General features: G+C 37.2%; 3 protein-coding genes across 7 annotated transcripts; 2 read left to right on the top strand and 1 right to left on the bottom strand.

Annotated features, from left to right (window-relative positions):
- Positions 1–232: 232 nt before the first annotated feature.
- Positions 233–11,361, top strand: rab41 (RAB41, member RAS oncogene family). Of its 5 annotated transcripts, XR_006252523.1 has the most exons (9): positions 233–436; positions 1,403–1,461; positions 2,642–2,695; positions 4,783–4,888; positions 5,315–5,426; positions 5,669–5,762; positions 7,731–7,824; positions 9,122–9,188; positions 9,409–9,478. XR_006252523.1 is itself a non-coding variant. In XM_043257233.1 (8 exons), exons 1-8 carry the CDS (start codon positions 358–360, stop codon positions 9,471–9,473), a joined length of 636 nt encoding a protein of 211 aa, XP_043113168.1. In that variant the 5' UTR covers positions 235–357; the 3' UTR covers positions 9,474–11,361. The 5 variants fall into 5 exon arrangements, 4 of the variants coding, with proteins under 4 accessions (XP_043113168.1, XP_043113166.1, XP_043113165.1 ...); XM_043257233.1 differs by lacking the exons at positions 4,783–4,888; positions 7,731–7,824 and adding an exon at positions 3,144–3,249 and having other exon boundaries at positions 235–436; positions 9,409–11,361; XM_043257231.1 differs by lacking the exons at positions 4,783–4,888; positions 5,669–5,762 and adding an exon at positions 3,144–3,249 and having other exon boundaries at positions 236–436; positions 9,409–11,361.
- Positions 11,362–12,550: 1,189 nt separating this feature from the next.
- Positions 12,551–17,473, top strand: stard14 (START domain containing 14). The gene is made up of 7 exons (XM_043257416.1): positions 12,551–12,711; positions 12,796–13,076; positions 13,484–13,631; positions 13,904–14,007; positions 14,192–14,309; positions 14,414–14,466; positions 15,748–17,473. The coding sequence occupies exons 2-7, from the start codon at positions 12,891–12,893 to the stop codon at positions 15,952–15,954; spliced, it is 816 nt and encodes a 271-aa protein (XP_043113351.1). The 5' UTR covers positions 12,551–12,711; positions 12,796–12,890; the 3' UTR covers positions 15,955–17,473.
- A 358-nt stretch (positions 17,474–17,831) lies between these two features.
- Positions 17,832–19,838, bottom strand: pdzd11 (PDZ domain containing 11). The gene is made up of 6 exons (XM_043257417.1): positions 19,678–19,838; positions 19,209–19,311; positions 18,985–19,125; positions 18,795–18,893; positions 18,651–18,711; positions 17,832–18,476 (listed from the first exon to the last, which is right to left on the bottom strand). Exons 2-6 carry the CDS (start codon positions 19,299–19,301, stop codon positions 18,442–18,444), a joined length of 429 nt encoding a protein of 142 aa, XP_043113352.1. The 5' UTR covers positions 19,302–19,311; positions 19,678–19,838; the 3' UTR covers positions 17,832–18,441.
- Between the last annotated feature and the right edge of the window lie 963 nt (positions 19,839–20,801).

Below are 20,801 nucleotides of genomic sequence, written 5' to 3'. Positions count from 1 at the left end.
CACGCAATACAATGCAAATGAGGAAAAATGTGGTACACAGTGGTTAGGTATGACAGTAGACATAGGCTGTGTCTCAAAACCTGGTTAACTGCCTACCGAGACAGCATTTTGGCGATCATAGACGCGTTCGATCGCTTGACTGGAGCCTAGACGGCACAGGCATGCAGCTCTCCAGCGCTAGGCTGTGAAACACGGCCACGGCGCGTCCTGCGCTTCCCTCTCTGGCCACCAAGAGGCGCTGTCACTCAGGAATCGTCAGCTATCGGCGCTCGGTCACTGGACTGTACAGTGTGTCCTTCGTCCGCGCACAGAACGTAATAATATTTAGATAGTTTTTGTTTATTGCACTCGATAAAGATGTCTACTACGACCGGTGGCGGAGAATTTGGCAACCCTCTGCGGAAATTTAAGCTGGTTTTCTTGGGCGAGCAAAGCGGTAAGTGTTTAGATACGCGAGACGTGGACAGAGAAACGGACAGGCCAGGTGAAAGGATGCTACGGAGAGATTTATGTTACCAAATAAACTCGCAAATAATCGTCTGACAGTTCGGACGGACACGATTGTGTACGTGCAGTAAAATATACAGAAAACGGTTGTCATGAACAATACACGAACAGGCATCATGTGGCATTGAACATCCTTGCAGTACTAACGTTAATGTTGTAATATAAATACACGACATACGTTTATTAACTCAATTATGCTTTAACCTACAAAGTACCTGTGATCTGTATGCATTTGTTTACGTATTCTCGCATGTAGACATCGAAGGAAGCCATCAAGTCCTTGTGTTAGCATGTTTGTGTTGTCTGGTCTTAGCCACAATAGAGAGCTTCCATTTTAAAGGCCTTTTTTAACGCGATCCCATCGATCGTTAGTGCTTAACACATAAAAACGCGACTAAGATTGCGCTACAGCCGCGAACGAACACGTTTAAGTGTATAAAACAGTGCTATCCGTGGCGAGGATGGTCGCTAGCGGTTAGCGGCTAGCATGGTTCTAACTAGCCGGCTGTGACAATCAAGATCATGAGATCATAAACCACATCGGGGATGTTTAACTGCCACATCATCCACATCGCATCTACGTTTTCTTTAGACAGTGGGTGGCTCGGACGTAAAAACGAGCAGAGAGCTGTCGCAAACGAGAGTTACTGCATTTCTTAGCCTGTATTGATATGGTATGTTGCTGTAAAAGCAGGACGGCGACACCCATGTTGCCAACACAGCGATCAGAGTTCAGACTTATCCTGCAGACCAGTGCATCCCCTTCCTTTTGACACTACGCTTTCGATATGAGCGACAAACATGCTGTCTATGCAGGCAGCACACTAGATTTTTAAACCTATTAACTGTGCCTTATTTGTAATTTCTTTGTTTTTTTCCCCCTCTTTCTCTACAGTGGGCAAAACTTCACTTATCACCAGGTTTATGTATGACAGCTTCGATAATACCTATCAGGTAACACCTGCTGTGATTGTCTCAGCATTCACAAACGCATACCATGTTACTTTGCATCTTAAGTATTGTTGACTTTGTCAAACGAAGGTGTGGTTCAGCGGTGAACCCTAAAAGTAATATTTCAGTTGCTAATAAATATTTTTCCTTGGAATACAAAATTATACTTTGTATAGAATAGTCACGCTCCTATTTTCCATACAGCTGAAGCATGTGATGACCAGCTGTAAAGTTGTCCAGTTAATTAATTTTTGGCAGCAATGTCTGTTGAAATAAAGATAATAATTAACCGTAAGTTTAGTTGTTGTTCCTAACCATGAAACTTTATAATTAAATGTGCATTTATTTTTTTATAAAATATAGCAATTGCGATTTTAGGGTGTTTGGAGCAAATGTCTCGGGTCATAGATTTGCTTGCAATATAATATCATACATAAGATAATTGTGTTTAATCTTTAGGGTTTCTGGGTAAACGTGGTCAGGAAGATTTTGTAATATTTTTAAAAGAAATCCCTTAAGCTTAACGAAAAGAACAAGATTTATTTAATGAAAATATTATAATAAATCCGTAATAATGTAAACATTTATTGCAATGTTAAGCAAATGTTTTCTATTTGAATATTTTTTAAAATGCTGAATTTTCAGCAATTATTACTTCAGTTTTCAGTGTAAAATTATCCTTCAGAAATCATTCTAATATGCTGATTGGTGATCAAGAAACATTTATATTTTTATTATAAATATCTTTATTGTCACTTTTAATCAATTGAATGCATTATTAAATGCAAAATAATAAAGTATTAATTTCCTTACAAAAACACAGATCCTAAACCTTTGAGCATTTGGTACTCGGCAAGTGTTAATGTGTAGCTCTCAAATCTCAAATTATTGTAGTTAATTTGTAATTGGTTTGTAGCTCTCAAGTCACATTCATACATCCGCATATGATGCTCATGTGTATCGAATTAAATTTTTATATTTGATGCAGAGTGTCTTGATAAACAAAAAAACAATTATATGGTATTTTTGTTTTATTTATCTGAATCTGGTCACTGTGCATTCATTGTAAGGAAAAGAGCAGCGTGAACCTTTAACTCTCCTTTTCTATTCCAGAGAAGAAAATCTAAAAAGCTAAATGAATCCATGTCTGATGTTGAAGTTAACTCGTTGTTTCTCTCTATAGGCAACTATTGGTATAGACTTTCTGTCAAAAACCATGTACTTGGAAGATCGCACGGTAGGACAGATCAATGTTTCTAGAGTAGTTTTCGAGGAGTCTCTGTGTGTCCAAGCCTTTGGTTTTATTGGAAAGCTAGCATGTCTGTGTAGAACCTCATTTAGTTTAAATATTGACTGGCAACGTTGGTGCATCGGTACGGTTTTGACACACATTGGCTCAAGTCATTCACATTTTTCTAATATCACCTGTAAAATCTAGAAGACAACTTTCTTTGTTTGTTTGAAGTCCGTCAGGTGATTTCACCGTCACAGATTCATCACGGTTATCATTTGCGTAATTCCTCGTGCATGCTTGTAGCTCATCGCACTTATGCCATTAGTTTGTCGTTCATTTTGATTTCACCTTTTTAAGTTTGGTTGTGTCTTTGTCCACCTCACCCCACTCTCTTCCATGGCTGGGTGCTGAATGGGTCCCCATGCCTGTTGTGCTGCATGGATGGTCATAGATTCGGCTACAGCTGTGGGACACTGCTGGGCAGGAACGCTTCCGTAGCCTCATTCCCAGTTACATCCGAGACTCAGCAGCAGCAGTGGTGGTCTATGATATAGCAAGTAGGTAGCTAGTGCTCCTGCTTCACCGCATGGTGGGGTCAAGTTGGGTACAGCTTGAGTAAATGGCACTTGTGTAGCTTTATAAGTGTGCTGGTTTATTTGAGAATTACGTATAAAGCTAGTACAATAAACTAAAAAAAAAGTTACCCTCAGTTCCAAACATGTAAGACTTATGTAGAACCCAAAAAGACAGATAGTCAGTAGGATCCAAAACAACATTGGACCCCACTGACTTACACTGTATTTAAAAAACACATTTATATAATTTCAGATTTAGCATTTTTTTTGCCCTGGTTGGTTTTAAAACCTAACATTTATATTGTTTGTGTTTGAGGTTTTTACTGGCATTGCATCACTTTTTTATTAGTTCTGGGCAATAGTTAATCTGAAATAATTTCATCCAAAAACATGTAATATATATGTTTGTGTACTATGTATATTTATTGTGTATATTTAAAGATACACATACAGTGTATATTAAAAAAAAAAAAAAATATATATATATATATATATATATATATATATATATATAATTTTTATATATATTTATATTAATATAATTTAGATGTCAATATATTTAATATGTTGATAACATATTTTCTTAAATATATATACATATGTGTATTTATTTTATATATATATATATATATATATATATATATATATATATATATATCATAAAAGGCATAAACATAAACCGGTTTGAATGGGTAGTTTTTTAAAATTTTGCACAGCATGTAAACCCAGTAACGCGCTTTCTATCTGCTTATTAAAGTGTGCATGTGGATACGTGACAGGAACGCTTCGTTAGTGCAGATTTAAGCGCATCTAGACAGATCCTCTCATCTCGTGCAGCAGAAGTAGAAGTGGTTCAGTCACAATGCTGCATGAGAGGATAATGTATAAGCTTATGTGTACCGCTGACATTTTGCAAGCTTTAACATCACAACTGACAAATGTATGGAATCTTCGTAGTCAGATTCACAAATGATTATATTTGACATTACTTCAGAAAAATAACATGATTTAAACGCCACTTACTTGCATTGTCAGATTACTGGTGTGCATGTAAATGTGTTACAGTATACAACCAATAGTAAAGTTTACATTTTTGGGGGTTTGGAAAACACTTTGGGCTTTTTACAAATATTTCCATTTCCAAAACCATAAAGTGATGTGGTTTAGACTGAAAACATATCCAGCAATACTTACATGTACGGAGTGCCATTTGCAAAGCATTTTGCAGAAAGCAGCATCATTCAGAGGACAGGAATGGAGAAATGCCTTCAGATGGTGTCTCATTTCCTAAAATCTTTAGGTCATGATCAATAAATGCAAAAAACCATAAGCGAAAATTGGTCAGCTTTGTCTGTGCATTTCTCCATTTCCTTCATGTTTTGTTTCTTTGATGTGGTCCTTTTCTTCTAACCCCGCTCCCTTGCCCTATCCTCTCTTTATATCTATTTCTTTTCTCTGTTCCTCCTTTCTCTTTCCCTTGTTTTCTTTGCACACCGCGGCTGGCTGGTCCCTCAGGTTCGGCTCCAGCTGTGGGACACTGCAGGGCAGGAGCGCTTCCGCAGCCTCATTCCCAGCTACATCCGAGACTCCACTATTGCTGTGGTGGTCTATGACATCACCAGTGAGTCCGAACCTCACTCATTGGGTCAGCAGGGATTTATGCCTCCGGGGCACACTTAGCACATTACGCCAGCTGCTTCTAGGTCATGGCAGTTCATCTTAGTGTGGTTGCTTGGGAACAATGATAATTTTTTATTTCATTCAGAGTAAATGAAAAGTAGATTATACATGCTTTTCTTTTAACAGCAAACCGCTGTTACCAAGCATTAAATTGACCTGTGCTTTAACTCAACCGTCCTCTGTTTTGTTGATTTTTTTCATACTAACAGTCTGCTTGCACACTTTCTTCTAAGAAAAAGTTGGCTTTGAAGTGAATCAAGTGTTATCTGACCACTGCCAAATATAATTGTGCACATTGATTTTCAATTGTTTTTTTTATTTTTAATGATTCCTTGCCTGACTTTTTTTTCACCCGTCTGTTCCTCAGATCTCAACTCTTTCCAGCAAACCTCAAAGTGGATAGATGATGTCAGAACAGAGCGAGGAAGTGATGTCATTATCATGTTGGTTGGCAACAAGACAGACTTGGCTGATAAAAGGTACAGCAGTTGGAGGTGTTTGATAAACGCGTCCCTTGTTCACCCCTCAGACTTCACGTTTTAAGTTATTTTTGTGTTCATTTTACTCTTTGTTGAGCAATTTGTGCCATTTTTTTTTGCTTTTCTGTTTGATCATATTTTCTTGTGTTGATTTTATATTTGATTTTCCATTACTACTTTTGTTTTTCATATCCATTCTAATTTGAACTGTGTCCACACCTGCACTATGGACTCTATGGCAGGCAAGTGTCAGTAGATGCAGCAGAGAAAAAAGCACGGGAACTGGGTGTGATGTACATAGAGACCAGCGCCAAAGCTGGCTATAACGTCAAACAGGTGGGTGAAACTGTAGCGCTGTAGAGCAGACCTAAGATTATATACCTAGTTTATGTAACAGAATTTGTTGCATATTTTCGATTTTATAAATCATTTTGACTCGACACTGAGAAAATGAGCTAAACACAAAATGACAGTAATGCATTTACATTACAAGCCTAGCAGACAAACGCACGCAACTACTCAAAGAAATGTTTTGTTTTAAAATGAGCAGCTTTCTGTTGGTCAATGCCACATATTTACGTGATCATCTTAAAAATACCATCGGCGTGGGGAAATTGTAACCCTCGCTCAAAACTCACATTAGTGCAGATGCCTACTGAACTGACTCCCTTTCAATACAATTTCTTTGTAATTTGAATCATCAAGCCTGTCAGTTCTGATCAGCCCAAAGAAACCAAAAAGAAAGATGAGCAGGAATGTGACATTAACACCCACGTGTATTTTGCAGCCACAGAATTCAGCAGAAAGCTCTGCAGATTTCTATTGAATCGAAGTGAATGTCATTCACAAAATGTTTGCCGTTTATTAAATATTTTGCGCCATTGATTGTTTTCAGCTAACAAAAAAATGTTCTAGTTCAGTTTAACACACTCTGCCATATCTAAAACTTTTTTTGCGTACTTTTTCCCTCAAATGCAGAAAACAGCCACAGGTTTGTCTTTGTCCGGGTGACCGGGTGAAATGCACCGCATACTTAGCTGTTCTAAAATTTCAAGTCAAAATGATTCTCTATTGGAAGTTGGAATTGGAACACATTTTTACTAATTCCTCAGAAGCAGTGTAGAAACATTAATCGAGCAGCTTAACCATCATTTATGAGCCTTATGTTCTTTTTTGTTTGTTCTGTGTAACACAAAAGAGTACATTTAGCAAAATTCCCATGCTGCTTTTTATAGTTCTATAGAAGTGGATGAAAAGGAGTTTAAGTTTTTTATTTAGTTATTTTTTTCTATGAAACCGGTTCACACTGCATGTTGGTCCCGGAAAATTGCTGGGTGAACTCAAACACGTCCCGGGATTGATTCTGGGATCGATCCCCGGTTAGGGACCTAGTAATATTGCCGGGTTCAGTCCCGGAACAAGCTCTGTGTGAACAAAAGCCGGAGCCATTGCCATAACGAAGGTGTCCTAGTGATGACGTAGTTATCTGGCGGTTCTCTGAGCGGGTGTTTTCAGTAATACAAACGTACAGTGCCAGAGGGACTGGTCTGTGTTTTAAAGTCAGAGAGCGGCGTTTGCCTAAAAAAAAACTAAATACATTTTTTTTAAACGTTTGCAAACTGGACCGCAGCAGAGACCAAATGAAAAAAATAATAAGTAAGCTGAAGTTTTTGCAAAAGAAATTTGTTTGCGTTTTAGACTGCGTTTTAGTACATTAAGTCACATGACATCACATGCACAGAGTCCGGGAAATCACTGGCGGTGAGACTGCAGCAGCGGGAACAATTTTCGAAACATATTACCCATGTTTTTTCTGGAATCTCTGTGTGAAAGGGATTTTTTTTTTTTTTTTTTTTTTTTTTTACTCTTTCACGTTCCACAGAAGAATTGCAAGCCAAACAAGTCTGAAAAGACAAGTTAATGATGACAGAATATTAATTGCTGGGTGAACTATTACTATATGGATATTTCAATGACCCAAGTGCCAACGACATTATCATTTTTTCTTTGGATAGGTTCATTTATTTTTGTTGTAAACGGTCCTCAAATAACAGATGTGCTCTTTGTGAATAGCCTTTTGTTGAACTGCAGTGCAGTGATCTCTATTCAGTGTTATGATTTCAGCCTTTTCTCAACTTTTCAACCTGTGACGGGGTCCTGTCCAAACACTAATTCCTCTTTTTCCCCATTACTAATGTGAACCTCAGCCAGTCTCTGTCTCTGTCTCTTTTTTTTTTTCTTGATGCAGTTCTTTTGTCTGTCTGTATTTCTTTCCCTTTCCCCCTCTCTGCTCCGGTCGAGCAGACAGATTACCACGGAGGAGGGCGAGCAGAGGGCTAAGGAACTGAATGTCATGTTCATTGAAACCAGCGCAAAGACTGGCTACAATGTGAAACAGGTAGAATCACTGAGAAGCGAGGACGGCCCAGCCCTACCTTCCCTCCACCACTCTATCTTGAGCCTCCTTTGGTTTCTATCTTTCTCTGCCTCACCCATCATTAGCCACTCTGCCCCCGCCTCACATTCACAGGCGTCCTGCGCTGTTGGGCTGCTCTTCTGTGTTGTTCTTTAGTTTTGCTTGAATTGCTCACGTTTCTCAGATGTTCTTTGCATGTTGACCAAGCTAGATTGATTCTTCTTCATGTGCTGTGTTGTAGCACCACTTGCAATTCACGGACTGGATGTAGACATTTAATTTGTGCATTGTGCTTTTTATTAGCATATTGTATTGCTTTTTTTGTCAGAATGAGTAGAACATGGAATCTCTCTTAACTTTTTTTTTTTTTTTTTAGTTTGTTTGTTGTTGTTTGTAATGCTAGTGTCATCAGAAATGCACTTCTTCTACATCTGTACCCACTGGGAGTTTTAGTTTTAAAAAGGGGAGACTAGGGCTAGTTGCACATTCAACGCATGGGGGTTTTTATTTAAAAAAAAAAACAAAACATGCTTTTATTTATATATATTATTATTATTATTTTTTTTTAAAGAAATCAAGCAAAACAAAATATTTTCAACATTGCTAATAATATACAAAGTTTATTTGCAAAGATTATTATTTAAAAACAACAAAAAAAAGTATTTTATTGTCTTAGTTAGCTGTATTCTTAATCAAAATAATCCTATTTATAATAATAATAATCCTATCCTAAAACTATTTTTTTGATCGAGATTAACTGGAATGCATAATGAAAGAACATGATTTTTGAAAATTGTTACAAACAGAATTATGTTTTTGCAAAAGAACTCTTCGGGAGCAGCAAACTGCATATCATAATGATTTCTGAAGGATCATGTTACATCATCAGGATGAAAACTTACCATTTCTTAAATGACTTATTTCTGCAGTTTATTTCTTATTTAATTGTTTTTTATAGTTTTATAATAGGTTTTAATAAATTGAACTGTGACCATTTACCACATACAGTGTGACAACATGCCAAAAAGTATTGTCACAAAAGATCAATGTGTGTTCACTGAACTGCAGATTTTGCAGTTGGCTAATAGCTGTCTATAAATAATAACTTAATTAAATAGAAAAAATAATCAGAGAAATATTTAGTTGAGCAAAATGTCTAATAACTAGCCCCAGTCTCCCTTACTACTAAATCATTTGTTATATTAAAAATGCATTGATTTATGTACATATGACACAGGCATCAGAGTTTTTAAGTGATAATCTTTTTTTTTCCCTCTAGCTGTTTCGTCGTGTTGCTGCTGCTTTGCCTGGAATGGATAGTACACCAGAGAAAAGCAAAGAGGACAGTATCCTTCACATGCACTGTAAAGCTCTTCTGACAAATACGACATCAGTCGCATTAAAATGTCACACTCGGTTTGTCCACATCAGCCCGATAGCGGGAGATCACAAGCCAGTGTTGTAAAATCAAACCCTGACATCTCACAGAAACGAATGTAAGGTAATCCGAGGGTATAGTCATACTCGTACATGCCGCTAACTGACCCTTAACCTGAACTTTTTCAGTGATCGACATCAAACTGGAGAAGCCTCCGGAGCTGCCCGTTACCGAGAGCAGCTGCTCGTGCTAGTGACCACCCTCATCCCCCGCCAGGCCCTGCGTCCCCTTCACTCGACCCCCTCACACACAAACAGCTTGCCTCTCAGTGGTCACTCGCTCCTCTCGCGGCCCCCGTGTCATGAGCGGACAACCTTTTCTTTCTCTTTGACTCAGTGACTTTTCAGAGTAACCGTGTGGATGTGCTATTACTCTGTATTAAAATGGATTCCAAAAACACATATATTAATGGGGAAAAAAAGCAAATCACAGCATAGATTAAATGCTAAAACCATTCAGATTCTCATCCGTTCTGGCTGCATGGCATTATATGGGATTGCAGACTGACATACACTCACGTGCTCTTGAGTTTTTTTTCACACATCAGTGCCGTCATAGTCGTTGTGAATTTACCATGTTTCAGAGCTCGGGCTGATGTCAACATTTTAGGCCTTGTTTTTTTTTATTTAACTGGAGAAAGAGCTTATCGAGAGGCTATAAACGTGTTACTGTTTTATTTTTGTGTTTTTTTACATGAGCATTACACTATTTTGTTAGTGTTTTTTTGGCAGTAGTTATTTAAAGAAAGATACTGAAGGGATCTCTTTGGAAATTGTTGTGAAATATCATGGACACAATATTCTGTATAATCGGATGTTTTCGTGTTAAATATGGTATTAGGGACCAGATATCATTTAAAGGTCTTTTGTTTCAGGAAATACACGTGTATGGCCGATATAATAACAACAGCGGTTTTGTTTTGTGACTAGCCTCATTCTGGACAGGCTAATTTTATACAGGAATCTTCGGAGGGTTGCATGGATGTAGAATGTATTGAGCTGTGGGGAAAAAAAAAACATTATTTAACGTTCTGAGAAAAGGGAAGTTGCTTAATTCGGTTAAAACTCAAAACCTAAGATATTTAATGACTTATCCACGACTGTAGTTACAAAAACTAACGTTAGTTGTAATAACGTGTATGTACTAACGAAACACTTCGCTCTCTGCGCTTGCATACGGAAAGCAGTTCACACTAATTCCAGTCATTTTCAGCCTAGTTTTTTTTTTTTTTTTTTTGCTGCGCAAATGTAGGAACAGCATGCAGTTTAGAGACGGTCTAACACAAAATGCCTTGCTTGTTTTGTTGTCATAGTGCACCAGTTCAGGCCACAGCGCTGTGGTTTGCTCGAGCCTGTTAACGTCGCATAGAGCTAACGAGGTTTTGTTAAACGGGATGTTTAGACACGGCTATCGCTTAGTGTACAGACGCGTCTTGGTATTGCTCGTCGTAAGACCGTTGGTTTTCACGCGTTTTATTTATTATCTCACTAGTTGGTGAAACGGTGCGTCGTACGCTTGAGCGGAATGGCAGTTTGCGGTGTGTGGGAATCAAAGGTCGATGTATAATTTTTGCATTGCTGCCTTGCTGCTGTATCACAAAGACCTAGTCGTGTTACTATCTTGGATCGCGTTAAAGATTTTCTCGCCCCATCTGTGACGCTGGGTTTCTACAGTATAGCTTGAATGGGCTTTTATTTGCTGGAGAGGTATCGCCGAACCCCCCAACCCCCAGCGCTGTCGCTTTTCCTCTCATTCAGCCGCAAACCGACAAATCCTTTCATCACTGAGACTAAAAAAGGGCATCACGTGTGTTTTAAACATTTAACATTTAATATGGTTTGATATGTAAGAATTAAAAATAAATACGAGTGAAAACCCTCCTGAACAGCTCTGTCACGTGTCACTGACTGAATACTCAGCTGTGTGCTATTCTGAAGTGTGTTGGTCTGTTTGAAATACGCTGTCTACTAGTGTTTAGCAAAGTTTGTGTGAACAAAGTACTATTATTATATGCTGTAAAAAAAAATGGAAGGTTAAAGAGACACCAAAATGTATCACATGAATAAAGATATTTCACCAAATTCTCTACTTGTGCTGCTTTTAGTTTCTATGGGGCCTATAAGCTACTAATTGATCAACGCTATCAGATATGAAATTGTTCTGACTGTTATAACTCTGACTTGTATTATGATTTTCTGAACTATAGTAAACAAAATGTGATTTAATTTGAGAAATGTTGAAGCTTTGAATACATTTTGGTTTGACTGCATAGTGCTGGATAGTAATATTGCATTACACTGAGAAGTAGTTGAAAACAATCATTACAGATAAATGTAGTTCATTATATAGTGATCATGTTACTTATCCTATACCCAGTAGCAACTAATTAATTTGTAATTGACAGATTAAGCCACATATTTTTACAGTAAAGAGTCATCTTGCCTTATTAATATTGACATATATATATATATACACACTCATGAAAAGAGTGTATTTAAAAATTAGTTTTTACACAATGTTCCTTTTTCTTCCTTTTGTAAATATGTAAATGTTAATTTATAATGTTTTAATACTTTAAACTACATATGTATATATGTATGTGTATATGTATATATATATATATATATATATATATATATGTATATGTATATATATATATATATATATATATATATATATATATGTGTGTGTGTGTGTGTATATGTATATATATATATATATATATATATATATATATATATATATATATATATATATATATATATATATATATATATATATATATATATATATATATATATATATATATATATATATATACGTATAGATATACATATATATACATACACATATATAATAATAAAAATATAACCTTTAAAAATAAAAACCTTTAATGTATACATTATTTTTAGTGCAGTATGCAAAAAGCTAGTAATTGTTTATTGTTAAATAGACATATTTGCCCCACCGTTTGGCCTTTTAAACACTGAAGTTCTGTTTGACCCACAATAGAGTCCATACAACACAACAAATGGGCATGAAATTCCGTTTCTTGCTGATGACTCACTGCACGAGCCGGTTGAATGATGTGCAGGTGGTTTCGGTGGGGTGAACACGAGATGGAGTTCAGAGCCCGTCTCAGCGGTTCCGTTATGAATGAATCATGCAAATCAGAGGAGCAGCAGAGACCACTGGCCCTACACCCGGATGACCAATCAATACGGGCGGTCCGGCACACCCAGTCCGTGCCAGTTCGCCACAGTCTCGCTTGAGAACATAAAAGCCAGCGAGCAAATCAGGACCATGTTAAGTGTGTTAAATGACCGTGCCTGAGCGCTGATTGACGAGCTGCGCACCTCGGGTTTGCGATTCACCTGTTCTACTTCCGGAAGCGGTGACGAGGTTTTTCCACACGCAAGCGCTGACGGCAGGTGAGGAATTTGTGAGAAAAATCCCGTCGAGCTTGAAAAGTTAATCTGTGACTATAATAGCTGCGCCTCATCCTTCCCGAACAGATCAAAGATACCCGGTCGTGGTAGAAGCAAGGTCCCTGAAACGGATCTTGTACTTTCTCTCGGTGTTTTTGACCGACCAATCGGCTCTTTCAGGTATGTCTCGCGAGTCGGGAATCATTCCAGATGAATTCATGTTTAATGAGTTCAAAAGGCAATGCTTGTCCACGGAGAACTGGCTTAATAAGTATGATAAAAATGACATGGGGGTCTGGGTCGAGGTGGCCCCTTTATCTACTTCTACAAACAACAAAGGGAACTTCTCCAAAGTGCACAAAATCAAGGTAAGATGTCCGCCTGCATCTGTTTATGTATGACGTTGTGTTTATATCGTTTGATTTGTGTGGTGTTTAAGTTTATGGTGTCGAGGTTGCCTTTTAAAGGACTTTATTTCATTAGTTTATAGCTCCAGGCGCCCCAACCCAGAATGGAAAGTTGTTGTTTTTTTACATTTTTATAAATGAACATTATAAACATAATAAACATCATAAATGTTTATGAATGGCTAGACATGATTCAATAGAAGTTATGAACATGTAAGGGTGTGTGTTTATGTTATTTAGTTATTTTACATCTTCTATGAACCTTTTTTTTTTTCTTCTCTAAAACATATCTGTGTAATTTACATGTTTAGTTCTGTGTGTACCGCTGCCATAACAACACTAATGCAAATGCCTTGTTTCCAATACAGTGTAGGATAAACATAAAGGATGTATCGGCTGCCACCATGTACGATGTGCTTCTTGACAGCGTTTACCGGAAGACGTGGGACCCTACGATGCTTGAGAGTTTTGACATTGCTCGTCTGGCTCCTCATGCTGATGTGGGCTACTATTCATGTGAGTCATGTCATCTCAGTTAGTGAGTTATTTCTTATCTTGTGGTCATTCCAGTGGTTCTTTTGGGATGTCTCGTTGACAGTCACCCGTCACATGTTGAAAAGGCTTCAGCACCGTGGCTTATCGCAGTGCAATAACTGCCAAAGAAAACGCTCCTGGGACCATGTTTTTGTGTGCATTTAAAGTCAACATTATTGTCGGTTTTGTTCGTCTTTTTGTGTTGTGGGTGTTTATGGGCCTGCAGGTCATATAAATGTATCACTTATTCACAGGGATCTGCCCGAAGCCGTTGAAAAACAGAGATGTGGTGACCCTGCGCTCATGGCAGGCATCAGAAAATGAATATGTGATCATTAACTTCTCAGTGAAACATCCGGTACGTCTTTTATTTACTTACACCTTCTGTTATCATGCGTTTTGTGTCACATGCGTTCATTTAGAATAGCAAAAATAAAGACTTTGCATCCGTCTCCTCACGTTAGTGTAAATGTTATGCTCATCAACTGTTAATACATGAATTTAATAATTATGCATATCCTTTAATGAACTTTCATTTTTAGAAATTTCCCCCACGGAAGGATCTGGTAAGGGCCGTTTCCCTTTTGACGGGCTACCTGATCAAACCAACGGGGGCTAACAGCTGCATTTTCACATACCTCTCACAAGCTGATCCCAGAGGTATGAACAAATTCCCTGCTTTATTTGAAATGTTCACCCGTCATTAATTTACATAGTAAGACTTTTTTTTTGCCGTTTTGTAATTATTTTTTAAATCCTTTTAGGGTCTCTTCCAAAGTGGGTTGTTAACAAAGCCTCTCAGGTTCTGGCACCAAAAGTAAGTAAACCTATTTGGTCTCTTGCTATCGTCTTTCTGCATCTGAGGATGCTAGTGTCTTTCTATGTGGGCCTGCATTTAAGGCTTGCGAAATCACAATTGTTACTATGGTAACGTACTGGAAGATCTTGTACTTAAGACGCTCACGCAGCACTAGCTGTGCCAAAAGTGAAACTTGTTTATCTTGTTCTGTCTGTATGCCGCATGACTACAGTCATTCTTTTTATTTACAGTAGAGAGTATCGTTTAGGCTCCTTTTAAATACAAATCTCTTTTCTTTATTAATCATTGACACGGCAATCAGTGGCATTTAGTCTTTAGCTTTCACTGAGTGATCAGATTGTTATATAAAGGTAACTAATGTAGATGTTCATCTGATTAAGAACAGGAACTCAGTCTTGCATTGCATTTTTTTTTTTTTTTTTTTTGTACATTTCATAGTCTTGTAAATTATTACTGCATGTGATAGGGCTATTTGCAGTGTTCCCAGACAGTATCTCTGTCCAAAGGGCACTGATAAGATGGACTGTACATCATGCTTTGTTTATAAACTATTATTGAACACTGAGGTGTTTGTCTTTCCATTGATTAGGTGTCACGGTTTAATCATTTTAGACAATTATAAGTATTTTATTCTTCTCAAGGTTGCATTTATCTGGCCAGATATGCAACAAATAAGTAATTCTGTAAAATAGTATTTACATTTAAAATAAATGTTTTATGTTTCCGTAGACTATTGAAAAATGTTATTTATTACTTTGAACTTTCTGCATCATTACTGCAGGCTTTATTGTCACACGAACCGTCAGAAATGAATCCAATACGCTGATTTGCTGCTAAAAAAGATCTCATTCTAAATGTTGAAAACAGTTGTGCTGCTGAATATTTTTGTAGAAACAATGGTACTTCCATGTTTCAAGTCTAAAAGGATGAAGGCGTTTATTTTTGGTAGGAGGATGATTTATTTGTGGATTGACTGGTTATACCGTTGTATTAAAACACAAACCAGGCCCCTTTAACTTCAGTAGAAGTCAGACTTTATAGTCAGCATTTCACACAATGATACTTTGTGCTGCCAAAAATGCTGGAGACCCAGACAGAAACTAGAAACGCAAAGTATTTATAACTATGATTGAGCAAAAAGACTTGCTGCAATTTGAGTCACTGCACAGCTTGAAAATGAAGCAAAACTGGATTCCATTTTATTGTCTCGGTTACACAAGAACGAAAAAATGAACAAAGTTCATGCCGCTCCCCTCATTCTCCTCCGTCATTCCGCAGGTCTTAAGAAGCGTCCATAAAGCCGGTCAGAACTACCCTCAGTGGAAAGCAACAAATTCTCCAGATCATAAGCCGTGGCTGTATCCCATACAGAGTGAACTGCCCATGATGGATCCAGCAGAGCTGTCCATCCAGCGTGGAGACTCGCTCGAGAACGTGGATGAGAGCTCGACCAGGGATGCTCAAGAGAACGAGGACAGCAGCTAAACCATCCAAACGTCTTAACTCTTTAACTCTGGTTCGTGTGACGGGGTCAGTCCAGTTACCTCTCACCCCGCTTATAGCTTACTGATAGTGACTGTCCTCTTTCCCACTCACAGAGTAAGTGTTTACAATCACTGGTACACAGATCTGCACATTCGCAGATCTTCCATTACTCATGTCTGAATTTCTTTTACGGCATTGCACGTGCTATAGAGGTGCTTATTTTGAACACACAAAAAGAAACTATGCAATTCTGCTTCTTAATTTAATTAAAAAATCCTTTTAAAGGAGGTTCATTATCTTAAATGAGACCTGTTTTGTTTCTTTAATTTATTACTAAATGTTTTTTGTAAGGCTACGCCTACCGCGATATTGAATAGGTTGTTTATTCCTTTATACATTTAGTCAAACGTGTGTAATCTTTGTTTCAAGTCAACATGGTAGAGGAGAGATTCTTCTCGTTCGTCATCCTTTTGTGTTTGTGCATTTATGTCTTTGTGCCTTTTCAAAGAGGTGTGTCTGTAATGGCATGAGTGAAAATGAGTGACACCAAGTAACCATGGGAGAAAACCTACCTTAAAGGCCCTGTAATATGACCAAAGCAGTCCAAGACACAATGTGGTATTACCTCAAGGTTTATTACTTGAAGTGGTATTAGTTCATTTGCCTGTAACAGGCAGAAGAAAACAGAATGAAGATGAATGTAATCAGAGGTTTTCTGTATTCTGTTATGTATGTGCCCTTGAACTTGAAAGAAAATGACATTAGCAATAACAGGATACCAGTGGTTCAGTTTTTTTTTTTCTGAGGAAGGATGGATATGTAAATTTGTAGGTTTGAGAACTAAAATTCTATGTATATGAAGTCTGAACTCAATGAAGGGTAATATGGTTTTATACTTTAAAATTTTAAATAAATTATGTTTAAAATTAAATGAAAAATCTTTTTTTTTTTTCTCCAGATAAGATACCACACCATAATAGTTTACATGATCATGGTCGAATAACCAGTATTTGCATATAAACAATTATCTGTTCCACTGAGCTTTAATAATATATTTAATTTTATGTTGTTTTTTTGGTTAAAAATTAAAGTAATATTTTGCCCCCAAAAAATGTATATGCTGAAAATGTACTGCCCATCCAAGAAGTTTGTTTCCTCATCAAAACAGATTTGTTGGGATTTTGATATGAGAGGACTAAAGACAAGGTGACGCACTATTAGGGATTTTGGACATATTTTGGTAACAAGCAACGATTTTAAGTTGAAATGCTTTAATGATGGATTTGTGTTTATAAGCTTTTCTCTTTACAAAACATTAATTGGTGGAGCGGAGCTGTGCGGGATGTTTTTATCAGTTGTTTGGACTCACATTCTCACGGCACCCATTGGCTTCAGAGGATTCATTGATGAGTAAGAGATGTAACTCAAACCTAACCAAAATCTCTTCTGAAGAAACAAACTCATCCATGTATTGGATGGCTTGAGATTGAGTAAATAAATTTTTATTTTATTTGGTGAACTATTGATATATACTTTATTTTAAGTTGCCGGTGTTACAGTGTAATTATACATTTAAGTTTGGAGTAACATTAATTAACTTCATGTACTTGCTATATGGTTAGAATAGGGTTTGGTTTATAGTTACTTCCATGTAATTATATATAATTAACTGTTATTTTAATAGTAAGTACATGTAATAAAAACACCTTAAAAAAGTGCTACCAATTATTCCTTTAATAGTACTTTTAGTACCACTAGTTAATACAGTTTATTAACAAAGCCACTCTACCAGATATCATAAATGTAAATGCAACAAGATGTGCAACATTTCTGGGAACACTGCAAATACACATTTTTAAAAAATAAGCACAAAATACTTTTTCTTGAGCATATTGATTTAATGACAATTAATTAGTCAGTAGCAACGTGTCTGTCAGCAGGCCATTAATCATTAAACAACTAAATGCTTTGCTCTGGAATATAAAATTGAAACGTAATCACAAAAAGAGACCTAGCCATTAATATATGATATATTAAATTTCAGCTTTAACAAATGCCTCTAACTGAAGATGTTAATAGCTGATCATAATTTATTAATGTAAGCATCTTTTCATTCAATAAATAACACATTCTGCCATGTTTTCTTTTCGTATGCGTGAACATGGACATGTCTCATTGAACAGGCTACAACATTTTCCTGGAGGAAAGAAAACGACGAGAAAACAGAAGAGGGCAAAGTATGAGAAAATTTCACCAGCTGCATTCAAACCTGGCACAGCTCAAAAGCACCACTACGGGTGAAGGAGCCGTGAATCATCAGGCATGTCGTGAAGTGTTTGAAGAGGATTTCTTTGAGCACTCTCTTAGTCAGAGAAGATAGTTAGTGGGAGGAAGATGATGCAGAGCAGCTGAACGTTTCGCTGACACACCAACGCCTCATTAGCTGCGTCACTGAACCACTTCAGTCACGAAGGCCAGTTCTGCCACCTAGTGCACAGTCCTTTCCTTCTGTCTCTGGTAGTCTGAAAAAACAGACACAAAACACATTCATGTCAGGTATCTCAATCTGTTGACTGAAACGCTACCGTCACGTTTGGTCTGCTTAATATTCAGTAATATCGGATTATTAGATACTATCGGATGAGAACTACACGTGAAATGAACTGGATTAAGGGAAAGACAAATATAATACTCACTGTAAGGGAAGTATCGAACCTTCATCAAAATCTCTCTTGCAGTCTTTAAAATCTCCACAGCCTAGGAACGCAATCAAAATGATGCCAATTGTGTTTATAAGACGTGATATCCAGCGTGCTTCAAACTGACATATCAGATCCTACCTTTGAGTGCTCAATGTCTTGAAAGTCCACATCATTGACAGAAAGCACCTGATCGCCCTCTTGCAGTCCTGCCCTGTGGGCATCTGAATCCGGCACCACCTGTCAAATCATTTCGAGCAAAAACCAAGACGACGAAGTCAATTCTCCAGCCGAAACATACACAAAGAAGGTTTTAATTGGCAAAACTGACCTTTGAAATAAATATACCAAGCTGGGAGGCCTTTCCTCCGCGGATGTTGAAGCCCAGTTGCGCGCCGGGTGGCTTTTTTAACACTATAGTGCGAGGTAGGAACTGAGTGAGCTCGTTGTTGTAGTCAGGGTGATGTATCCTCTGATTACGAGAAAGAAAAATGTCAATTAGGCTAATATGATTGCAAAAGATGAGCTGAAAACGTCGTCTCCGATAACGGTCACCTCTTGTGGAGGGATCCACGCAGGAGGGCTCTCATAGGAAGGGAGAAACACTACCGGCAGCTGATAATCATCGTATGGAATCTTTTGGTCCATGTTTTTCGAGCTAGACATGATGTTGCGAGGAAAAGTAAACAGTGAAATTATGATGTAAATCGTCTTTGACATATTTCACGTGTAAGGTTTCTTTAGGTTCCGTACAACACTGTGAATATACCGATGGTTAAAGCGTGAAATAACGGAAGATTTGTGATTCGAGGGATGTAAATTCACTCTCTTTGTACAGCAAGCTAGCTTGCTAACACTCAACGGTAAACACAAGATGCGCTGCACTGCGAGCTTTAGGCATGCAGATTACCAAAACACTGCGAGAATAACCAGACGGTACAAACAGCCCAATACTAAAATGAAAGACAACCAAAATATACAGCTGTTTTTGATCGAGATATTTTGTTTTTGTCTGTCAACTCACCAAGAACTCCTCGAGCGAACATTAACCCCGCCCTCCAAGCGATCACGTGACCATGAGGTTCTTTTTTTCTTCGAAAACCATGGAGAGGTAAAGAAAATATTGATTTTGAGACAGCTTCCCGCATAGTATCCAAAGACCTTTCAAACACTGTTAAATGTGGCCCCTCGGTCACTTCCCTAACAAGTCTCCTTCCTGTCCCGTTGCCTAACTTCAAGAGCATCCTCGGATCACAGGGCATTAGCTATGCTTATTTCCTTTTAATAATAAAACCGCCTTGAATAATAAGTTCAGCAGTGTTTTTTTTTTTTTTTCATTTTCTTTTTGTAAGCAAGACTTTTAAGAATGTGCCTAAATCAGAATTCGGCTTTTAAATGTGAACCTACTCTACAAAAAAACAAACAAAAAACCCTAGTCTGTCATGTAGTCTGAATTGTTTTAGTAGAAATAGAAGCAGTGGCTTTAGTTAATAAGTCTATATCGTACGTGTACAGTAAAAATCAGACATAATTAACTAGGTGACACTGGCAATCACCCAATGCGTCGACTGATAATATCCCAAACCTGTTTTTTCCCCCTCACTCTACCTCTTTTTAGAAAGACTTGTGTGTCACATTGTGATGAAACATTATAATAATAAATATACAGTGTCTTGTTATATTTTAGACGTCCATGCCTGTTTGAAAAAGAAAAGAAAAACTAAGTCTATTAAGTATTCACGTTCTATAAATATGCAATACTTGTAAAACCCCAAAATGAAAACAGCATTAAAAAACATTAGCATTACATTGCTATCCTTAAGACCTATATGGAAACTCTTCCAGTAACACATATAATTACTAGCTAATTAATGAGTATAAACATTGCATTTCCAAAAATGTAATTTAAATGAAATTTACACAAATGACATTTTTATCTTTTTTCAATACTTCTGATTTTTATATTGGCTATTTAGGCCATTTTTATGTAAATAAAGGAGGAGGGCAAAAGCCAAGCACATAGGCTGAGTGTTTATTATAGAGATCTTATGTTATAAATTTTATATAAATGCTGAATTATTAAATGCATTATTAACTCATATATAATATTATAAAATGAAGACATAGCTTATATATATATATATATAT

The sequence above is a fragment of the Puntigrus tetrazona genome, chromosome 14, assembly GCF_018831695.1.
Source record: "Puntigrus tetrazona isolate hp1 chromosome 14, ASM1883169v1, whole genome shotgun sequence".
Classification (NCBI taxonomy): Eukaryota; Metazoa; Chordata; class Actinopteri; order Cypriniformes; family Cyprinidae; genus Puntigrus; species Puntigrus tetrazona.
This window is presented reverse-complemented; position numbering and strand designations above follow the sequence as displayed.

Bases quoted from the DNA above. Each gene is read 5' to 3' on its own strand.
- pdzd11 (XM_043257417.1), bottom strand. From the start codon at position 19,301: ATGGACCAAAAGATTCCATACGATGATTATCAGCTGCCGGTAGTGTTT. The intron at 18,894-18,984 runs GTCAGTTTTGCC...ATGATTTGACAG, and splicing joins TTGGTATATTTATTTCAAAG to GTGGTGCCGGATTCAGATGC. The intron at 18,477-18,650 runs GTGAGTATTATA...CTGTTTTTTCAG, and splicing joins GGTTCGATACTTCCCTTACA to ACTACCAGAGACAGAAGGAA.
- stard14 (XM_043257416.1), top strand. From the start codon at position 12,891: ATGTCTCGCGAGTCGGGAATCATTCCAGATGAATTCATGTTTAATGAG. The intron at 14,008-14,191 runs GTACGTCTTTTA...TTTCATTTTTAG, and splicing joins ACTTCTCAGTGAAACATCCG to AAATTTCCCCCACGGAAGGA. The intron at 14,310-14,413 runs GTATGAACAAAT...AAATCCTTTTAG, and splicing joins CTCACAAGCTGATCCCAGAG to GGTCTCTTCCAAAGTGGGTT.
- rab41 (XM_043257233.1), top strand. From the start codon at position 358: ATGTCTACTACGACCGGTGGCGGAGAATTTGGCAACCCTCTGCGGAAA. The intron at 3,250-5,314 runs GTAGGTAGCTAG...TCTGTTCCTCAG, and splicing joins GGTGGTCTATGATATAGCAA to ATCTCAACTCTTTCCAGCAA. The intron at 5,763-9,121 runs GTGGGTGAAACT...TTTTCCCTCTAG, and splicing joins CTGGCTATAACGTCAAACAG to CTGTTTCGTCGTGTTGCTGC.